Source organism: Eriocheir sinensis, chromosome 40, assembly GCF_024679095.1.
Source record: "Eriocheir sinensis breed Jianghai 21 chromosome 40, ASM2467909v1, whole genome shotgun sequence".
NCBI lineage: Eukaryota > Metazoa > Arthropoda > Malacostraca > Decapoda > Varunidae > Eriocheir > Eriocheir sinensis.
In genome coordinates this window covers 5,423,824-5,433,383 of record NC_066548.1, presented here as the reverse complement: position 1 = coordinate 5,433,383, position 9,560 = coordinate 5,423,824, and the positions used below count along the sequence as shown (strand labels likewise).

Sequence of the window (9,560 nt, the reverse complement as noted above, 5' to 3'; positions counted from 1 at the left end):
TTTTAAGGAGGAAATGAAGGAGAAAAAGTGAAGCAAGAAAATGGGAAAAAGAAGCAAAAAGAGGACTGAGAAAGGGAGGAAAAGAAGGAAGAAAAAGTGAAGCAAGAACACGGACTCTGATTTAGTTTTTTCTTTCTCTAATCTTACTGTTTTTTTTTTTAGAATTTTCTCATGGTCAAGATATCCTTTGTTGTTAAGGTCTACAATATGTCCTAGAATGTGTCTGCAATTTTTTATTTTTTATTATGTGGGTTCACTAAGCTTGTAAGTGGCTTTATTAGCAAGCATAAATTGTGCTAAAAATGAATAGAATAATTATAATGGTTGGAAGGCCGAAAAAAACGAAGCATGTAAAGATAGAATTACAAGTTCCACAAGCGACCGAGATAAGTACATAAGAACGTTAAGAGTCTGCAAGAGGTCGGTGGGGCTGTATAAGGCAGCTCCTACAAACATAACTTCACCTAACTTCACTATCCGTCAATATATTTAATTTTTTGAATGTGTCAGTTCAAGAAGAGGTTAAATAAACTCATGGAGAGTGAGGTTAGGTTTACAGAAGCTGCCTTGTACAGCCTGCCTCATTATAGTCTGTTCACTTAAGTCCGACCCAAGCTGACAACATAAACCTAAGCGTGTTTGCAAGCTGAGTGCTGATTGGCTACTGCTATGGCTTCCAAGCTTTCTTTAATCTCTGTTTGTGTTTATCTCACGCAAGACTTTCTGTTAATCTGCACTGTGCTTATGAACGCCCTTAGATTTATGTTGTCAGCTTGGGTCAGACTTTAGTGAACAGACTATAGCAAGCTCTGTGAGTCGTACCGAGTAAGCCTCTCATTGCCAGCCTATCCTCAAACCTTGGCCGCTCTTCACGTCGCGCGTCGTTTCGCCTCACGCCGTCACCCGCCCAGGTCGCCCGAGTCCCGTTGCTGGGCCAACTAACAAGATCACACCTCGCGGCGCTGTTACGTTGCGTCTCCTTAAACTGAATTCCGCTTTGCCACTCACCGTTTACCTTCCCCGACGCAGAACTGAACAACAAAAATCCACCTGTGCTCTCTCTCTCTCTCTCTCTCTCTCTCTCTCTCTCTCTCTCTCTCTCTCTAATGGTACTCTTTGTCGCGGCCCCAACTCAGGTTCTTTGGCCTCTCAATGTTCCTTTGTCGGCGATCCTCTGCAAAGTCTCTCTCCTTCATCTTCCTCGTCATTATCCTCCCACGCAAAGGAAACGCCTCGAGGGGGATGAAAGGATGAACGAGGGAGAGAAGGAAGGAGGCTGAGAAGGGACGAGGACAGGGAGGAAAAGGAGGTAAAAGGATTGGAAGGGGCAGGTAAGGAGCCGGGAGAGGGTCAAAAGTGAGAAAAAAGGAGGAAAGGATTGGGAGGAAAAGGGATAGGGAAAGAAAGTGAGGATAATGGGAAGGAAGGGAGGAGGGTAGGGAGGAAAAGGAGGCAAAGGACTGGAAAAGGCAGGTAGGTAAAAGGTGGGAAAGGGGTCGAAGGTATGGAAAGGGAGGAAAAGGAGCGGGGAAAGTGAGGAAATAGTGAATAGGGAGGAAAAGGAAAAAAACGAAGGAAAAGTGAAGCAAGAAAATGGGGAAAAAGAAGCAAAAAGAGGACTGAGAAAGGGAGGAAAAGAAGGAAGAAAAAGTGAATCAAGAAAATGAGGAAAAGCAGCAAAAAGAGGATTGAGAAAGGAAGGAAAAGAAGGAAGAAAAAGTGAAGCAAGAAAATGAGGAAAATTAGCAAAAAAGAGGATTGAAAAACGGAGGAAAAGGAAGAAAAAGTGAAGCAAAAAAATGAGGAAAAAGAAGCAAAAAGAGGATTGAGAAAGGAAGGAAAAGAAGGAAGAAAAAGTGAAGCAAGAAAATGGGGAAAAAGAAGCAAAAAGAGGATTGAGAAAGGAAGGAAAAGAAGGAAGAAAAAGTGAAGCAAGAAAATGAGGAAAAGTAGCAAAAAGAGGATTGAGAAAGGGAGGAAAAGAAGGAAGAAAAAGTGAAGCAAGAAAATGGAGAAAAAGTAGCAAAAAGAGGATTGAGAAAGGAAGGAAAAGAAGGAAGAAAAAGTGAAGCAAGAAAATGAGGAAAAGTAGCAAAAAAGAGGATTGAAAAACGGAGGAAAAGGAAGAAAAAGTGAAGCAAGAAAATGAGGAAAAGTAGCAAAAAAGAGGATTGAAAAACGGAGGAAAAGGAGTGGAGAGAAAAAAAAAAGAATTAGGAAAAGGAGCAGATTCTTGTGGGGCGGACGAGTTACCCAGACAAACACACGGACCGTAAGAGAAAGTGCCTGTGTCGACTTTGCTGTTGTTGTTGTTGTTGTTACTCTTGTTGTTGGTACTCACTGGTGGTGGCGGAATTAAGAGGGACAATGACCTGCGTTGTTGGTCTGTTCCTTGCCGCTGTAATTAAGGTCATTATTCAGGCTCGCCACATGTTATGCTAACCACGCACACACACTCTCTCTCTCTCTCTCTCTCTCTCTCTCTCTCTCTCTCTCTCTCTCTCTCTCAGGTTCTTATTACTTTTGCACGAGCGCTCCCTAACTTAATTATTTCAACCTTACCTGTCCAGAAAAATATCATACCTTGCCAGTGTGTGAATGTGTGTGTGTGTGTGTGTGTGTGTGTGTGTGTGTGTGTGTGTGTGTGTGTCTCACCTGGAAGCCGAAGGTCTCGTCGAAGCGCGGGTTGCAGGTCTTCTTTCGTATCTTGGTCTGCAGGTACCGTCGCTCGTCTGGCATCAGGTACAGTCTGAGGGAGAGAGAAGAGGAAGAGAAGTTAGAGTTGACCGCGACGAGGAAGAAAACGATTATATAGGAAGAAGCTTGGAAGGAGGAGAGGAGAGAGAGGTAAAGAGTAGAGGGGTAAAATATGACGGAGAGAGAAGAGAAAGAATAAAGGAGTTCCTGTTGAGGGAGATGACGAGGGAGAAAACGATTATCTAGGAAGAAGCTTGGAAGGAGGAGAGGAGGGGAAAGGTAAAGAGTAGGGAGACAAAATGAGGGGGAGAGGAATACATAGGAATACATAGGAAGAACAGACACCAGAAGAGAAAGAGTAGAGGAGTTACTGTTGAGGGCGATGACGAGGGAGGAGAAAACGAGTATCTAGGAAGAAGCTTGTGGTCAGTAAGAAGCCTGGGAAGGGAGGGGAGAGAGGCAGCGTAGTTCTGAGGAGGAGGAAAGGAAGAATAGGAGTAATAATGTAATGATCGAAGGAGACGAGGAAGAAAACTATTATATAAGACGAAGATTCTGGGCACTATGGAGCCTGGAAAGGGAGAGAAGAAAGTTAAATGAGCAGTTCTGAGAGAGAGAAAAGGAACAATGGGAGTTTTATTTGAAGGCGACGAAGTAGAAAACGATTACATGACGAAGCTTGTGGACAGTGAAAAGCCTGAGGAGGGAAAAGATAGTTAGAGGTAAAATCTGAAAGAGAGAGAAGAGGATGAGGAGCTAGAGTTGAAGGAGTCGAGGGAGAACACGTTTATATATTGAAAGAAAGTTGTGGTCAGTGAGAAGTCTTTGAAGGTAGAGGAGAACGAGAGAGTGAGTTCAAGTGGAGTTTAGGGGCAAAATTTGTGAAGGCGATAAGAGGATCAGGAGCTATCTATATATGAAGGCGACGAGTCAAAAAGCGATTGAATAGAAGGAAACTTATGGTCAGCGAGGAATTAGGAAGTGGAGCGGAGAGAGCGTGAGAGAGTTTGAGTGTAGTTTAGGGGTACGATCTGCGGGAGAGAGACGACGATGGAGTGAAGATGAGGAAAAGTTTTATAAAGAAATGAGGAAGAAATGAGTGGGTACAGAAATATGAGGTGAGGGGAAGCAGAGGTAAGGAGGGAATGTGAAGATGAGGAAGGGTTGAAGGAGTAAAGGAGAGGGATAAAATAGAGTTAAGGATGAGTAATAGGTGAGGGAAAGGAGTAAGGGGGAGGAGAGAGCATTAAAGAGGAGTGAGGGGAAGAAAGGAAGTAAGGAAGGACGGGGTTAAGTAACTGCCGAGGATAAGTCATAAGAGAGAACAGGAAAACGAACATAAAGGAAAAATTAGATATGAAGGGAGAAGACAAACCACAAAAACGAAGATATGAGAGCAAGAGGAGATTAAATTAAGAGATAAGAGAAGGAGAGAAAGAGAGAAATGATGATAATAGTCGGAGGGAATGAGATGAGGGAAGAAACGGTGCAGGAATTATGAAGGAAAAGAAGACAGATGAAGACAGATTAGACCAAGAGGTGATAAAAGCAAGGAGTGGCAGTGTATTAGGATAAGTGACGCTCGGGATCAACTGTGTTCTGAAAAAGTTAGCGACTGACGGCGGAGGACAAAAGGAGAGACAGTGAAGGAAGTAGGTCTAGGTGGCACGAAGGAGGAGTTGTAGCCATAAGGAAGGTCGTGGAGGGAAAGAGATACGGAGGGGATGAAAGGGCTAAATGGAAACTAATTGAGGTGCGTCCCTTGGGTGCAGCAAAATCAAGTTAGGAGACAGAATGGTGAGACCTCTTAATGGAGTAGAGAGGTAAGGAGGAGGAGGAGGAGGAGGAGGAGGAGTAGGAGGAGCAGGAGGTATCAGATAGCCTCTTAGTTTATAATGAGGTTATCTGGTTCATTAGCGTATCCCTTTTAGCATAATTGTACAGCTAGCATTAAATGAGAACGGAGGAGTGAAAATTCTCCTCACCCTCTGCTCTTGGGACCGGCACAGAATCGCTAGAAAAGAACAACATTATCTGATGCTGGAAACAAGAGGATGGTTGGGTGGGGAGGCGGCAGATGGAGTTCAGTGTCGGGAAGTGCAGCATTCTGAGTGTAGTCAGAAATAACCCTTCACATAATTATTCATTAAATGACACTCCCCTATAGTCTTCCAAATATGCCGAGGCCGGTCTGGCGTAGGCTCCCGCGGGTCCTTTCCTCCCCTCTGCTCTGCCACACAGTCTCAACACCTATCTCTTCCTCTCATATGTAAGCTATAGGTAATATATGGGAGGAAAAAAATAGGTGTTGGGACTGTGTGGCAGAGCAGAGGGGAGAAATGGACCCGCGGGAGCCAACGCCAAAACGTACTCGACAATTTGGTTTCACTATAAGTAGGTCTAGGTGCGAGAGGGATTTAGGGGTCTTAGTGAGCTCTCATCACCGTTCAAGGGCACAGTGCATTGAGGCGTGAAATCGTGCAAACAGGGCACTGGGATTTATTTCAAGGAGCGTGAGGAATAGAAGCGCCGAAGTCATTCTCGAGCTTATATTTAACATTACTTAGACCTCATCTAGATTATGCGGTTCAGTTCTGGTCATCTTACTATATAATGGATATCAAAATGTTAGAATCGATACAGAGGAGGATGTGTGTGTGTGTGTGTGTGTGTGTGTGTGTGTGTGTGTGTGTGTGTGTGTGTGTGTGTGTGTGTGTGTGTGTGTGTGTGTGTGTGTGTGCAAATGCGAGTGGTCGTGAGAGGTGGAAGTGATTGGAAGGGCAGGCAGGCAACAGAGGGAGGGAGAATGGGAGAAAAAAAAACCTCCATCATGCGAAAAGTCACAAAGGGCAACGTTGTATGCAGAGTGAGGAAAAAAAAAGAGGAAAAAGAAATGCAATGAAGAAAATGTCACTCCCCCAAAACATCAAAGGAAAAACGAGACAATAACAGAAAATGTCATAAAGAGTTGCTTCCTTATACATATTTTTTTTTACCTGAACAATTAAAGAAAAATTATATATACTCAGTAATAAGAGAAATATAAACTTAAAAGGTGATTAAAATTTAGCATCAAATGAGAGAGAAAAAAAATAATGAGTAAAAAGGTTCCAGATAATAATAATAATAATAATAATGATAATAATAATGATAATAATGGTATCTTCCTTCATATTCTTTTGCCCTTCTTCACCTCCTCCGTCATTTTCACTTTCCATACCTCTCCTCACCCTTTCTTCACCCTTCATCTTTTCTCCTCTTTTTATTATTTATTCTTACTTATTTTCTAACCGTACGTCTCACCTTGCCTCCTCCTTTAAAGCACTAATTTCCTCCTCTACTACTACATTTCCTTCTTTTTTTTCTCTAATATTCCTCCTCTTCCTTTTCCTCGTCCCCCATTTCCTCCCCTCATCTGCTTCTTTCATCTCCGTAACTAGACAGCTCCTTCCCTCTTTGCCTCTACATTATTGCTTTCATCTTCCTCCTTCGGCTCTTCCTCGATCTCGTCCTTCTCACCTTCTCAACTTTTCTTTCTCTTACTTTTAGATGGCACTACTTTCTTCTCTCCTCCGTCTATTACTTTCCCTCCTCCTCGAAACACCGTAACTTTGGTCTTCTCCTTTCCTCCACCTATTCTCCTATTCTCAAAACTTTCCTCCTCTCCCACCCAAATCTTTTCTATTCCTCTCTCATTACACTGCATACCTCCCTTCTTTCTCCTGCTGATGCTTCTCCTCCCTCATCTCCTCCTCCTCCTTGCACTCCCCTCCCATCCTACTCTTCCTTGCCCTTTGTCTATAAGAAAGGTAAAAGCTGCACGTCTACGAGTGACTGAGCGAGGAACAAATCTTTCGTTCGTGATTACGTCTTTGCTGCCGCGATTACTGCTTCCCTTTTGATTAGGTCCCGAAATACTTCAGCTCACCTTGACCGTATGGCGAAGGTGTGTGTGTGTGTGTGTGTGTGTGTGTGTGTGTGTGTGTGTGTGTGTGTGTGTGTGTGTGTGTGTGTGTGTGTGTGTGTGTGTGTGTGTGTGTGTGTGTGTGTGTGTGTGTGTGTGTGTGTGTGTGTGTGTGTGTGTGTAAAGGTCCTGCAAATTATTACTTTCTTTTGAATGTTCATGGAATTCTTATTTCTGTAAGAGGGTACATGTAAGCTACGTAGATACACACACACACACACACACACACACACACACACACACACACACACACACACACACACACACACACACACACACACACGGAGCTGTGCAGTGTAGTAATTAGCGAACTCGGCTCACAGCCAGTAGGTCCCGGGTTTGATTACCTGGCGGAGTGGAGATGGTTAAGCCGCTGTTCATCTGTCCAGCCAGTAGTGAATGGGTACCGGGTGTCATTCAGAGGTTGTGTTCCGCCTCCAGGGTGTGTGTAGGCGTAATGTGAGGTTCCATCCGTACCTAAGAATCTGTCAGCCTTCCTGCGTCTGTATTTCCTCCTGCCTACGACTTGAACACTTTCAAGAAAGGGGTATCAAGACACTTTTTCAAATGATTCAGACCTTATCTTGACCTGATCTTGAGATTTGTGGGAGCACCGCCACCGTTTTTTTTCCTCCTATTTTCTTTTCCTTTGATCTGCCTCCTATTCTGTAAACAAGCTTTTTTTCGGGGTGGTTAGTTGCTGGCGATCGCGAGTCTTCCGCGTGATCAGACCATGGTGAACAATACACACAGTTGATGAGATAAGTTGATAAGAAGTCTGCTCATTATATAGTACTCTCGAGGAAGGAGTATTCGTATTCGGTACTCGTTCGAATACCGTATTTCGGTGTATTCGTATTCGAATAGTTATTAATAGGAATCAAAGTATTCTCATTCGTATTCGAATACAAGGGAAAAATATTCGTATTCTGCGAATAATCTGACGAATACTTCAAAATTCATTATCAGAAATAACAGCCGTTGTTCCTTAATACTCTACCCTCCTGGACGGACGTGTTGTCGTCGTGTATAGTACAGGCTCATGAGCTCATTTTACTGTTGCATAACTTTAGAACAGTGCTTTACCCAGCTACGTCAAGAAGGTATTTTTCAATGAAAAGTATTCACGAATGTATTCATGAATAGTACGTTCAAGAAGTATTCGTATTTGTATTCGAATTAAAACCATTTCAGTGTATTCGAATTCACATTCGTATTCGTTGGAATTTGAAGTATTCGTATTCGAATACACAACTCTTGTATTCACTCCATCCCTGCTCTCTCTCTCTCTCTCTCTCTCTCTCTCTCTCTCTCTCTCTCTCTCTCTCTCTGTTATTTATATATTCTTTATTTATATATTATAAGTTCTTTCTTTCGTTCTTCATCCCTTCCTTGTTTGCCTCCTTTTTTTATCGATCCCTCTCTTCCTTCCGTTCTACACTCCGTCATTCTCTCTTTGCCTTCCTAATCTTTTTTTTGTTAATTTCAGAAAAGTTTCTCGCCTTTCTGTTTCTAAGTTTGTCTATTATTTACTTAACTCTCTCTCTCTCTCTCTCTCTCTCTCTCTCTCTCTCTCTCTCTCTCTCTCTTTCAGACTGCACCAAATTTTTCTTCACCAACGTTGTAGTGCGAGAATGGAATAAGCTCCCACCATCAGTGGTCCAGTGTAACACGATTGACTCCTTTAAAAACAAGCTCGACCGTCACTTCCTTGAACTTAATATTAACTAGAGTTGAAATGCAACGATTTGGAGGTCTGTGTGGTCTGATTTTCTATGTAAATCTCTCTCTCTCTCTCTCTCTCTCTCTCTCTCTCTCTCTTCCGCCCTCCCTCCCCCCATCCTTTCTCAGGTGTTGTGATGGCGCGCTAATTGGCTTACTGGTCGGCAGGTGGCGTTCACACAGTAAGGAAAGTAAAACGAGGAGGAAACCCAATCGCAATGCTGGAGTGACGTTCTCGGGGCGGCGGAGGAGGGGGCAGGAAACTCACAGATAGAGGAGGGGAGGAGGAATAACGCAGGGAAGAAATTGAAGAGATGAAGATGAACGTGGCTGAATAAAGAGAAAGAAGAAGAAAAAGAAGAAGACGATGATGATGTTGACGATGAAGAAGAAGAAGAAGAAGAAGAAGAAGAAGAAAGAACAGTGAGATGTGGAAGAGAAGGAACATGTGGAAGAAAGCAAGAAGAAGAAGAAGAAAGAAAAAGAAGAATCAGAATCAGAAGAAGAAGACGAAAAAGAAGGAGGATGTGGAAGAGTATAATATAACAAAAGAACCATGACATGAAAAAGCACAATTAAGAGGAAGAAATGGAGAACAGCGCTGACGGCAAAGGGGGGAAAAAAATAGGTACGAAGGAGTGATGAAAAGTTTGACAGAGGAAAAATCTATTCGAGGAAAGGAGGGACAAAAGGGGAAACGAAGGACAGCGTAAAAAAAATTAGAAAAAAACCAGGAAAGAGGAGGAAAAGATGTGAACCAGAGAAGGAAAAATGTGATAAAGAGAGGAGAAAGAGAGGAAAGGAAGGTATAGTGGAAAGAGGTAAAAAAAGACGAGAAAGAGAGGAACAAGAAGGAACGTAACATCAGAAAAAGAAAGAAAGGAAGGAGGAAGAAGAATGTGAACGAGAGGAAGAAAAATGTGATAAGGAGAGGGGGAAGAACGAGGGGAAGCGAAAGTAAGGTAAGGAAAGATGAGGAAAGTCGAGAAAAAGAATGTGATGAAAAGAGAACAAAAGAAGAAAACGAAGGCAAGGGATGAGAAAAAAAAGAAAAAGACGACCAACGAGAGAAAGAAATGTGGAAAGGAATAGAAAGAGAAAAAGAAGGTTGATGGAAAGGAGGAAGAAGAGACGAAGAGTAAGAAAGAGAGTAAGAAGAAACGAAGATAAAGAAAAG

The 9,560-nt window shown here is 42.8% G+C and overlaps 1 protein-coding gene across 1 annotated transcript in view; it reads right to left on the bottom strand.

Moving 5' to 3' along the window:
• The window catches only part of LOC127009254 (synaptotagmin-15-like), a 96,810-nt gene that overhangs the window by 8,454 nt on the left and 78,796 nt on the right, over positions 1-9,560 (bottom strand). The window contains exon 4 of the mRNA XM_050882136.1: positions 2,656-2,749. Within this exon, the coding sequence (XP_050738093.1) occupies positions 2,656-2,749 (94 nt within the window). The remainder of the gene's footprint in view (positions 1-2,655; positions 2,750-9,560) is intronic.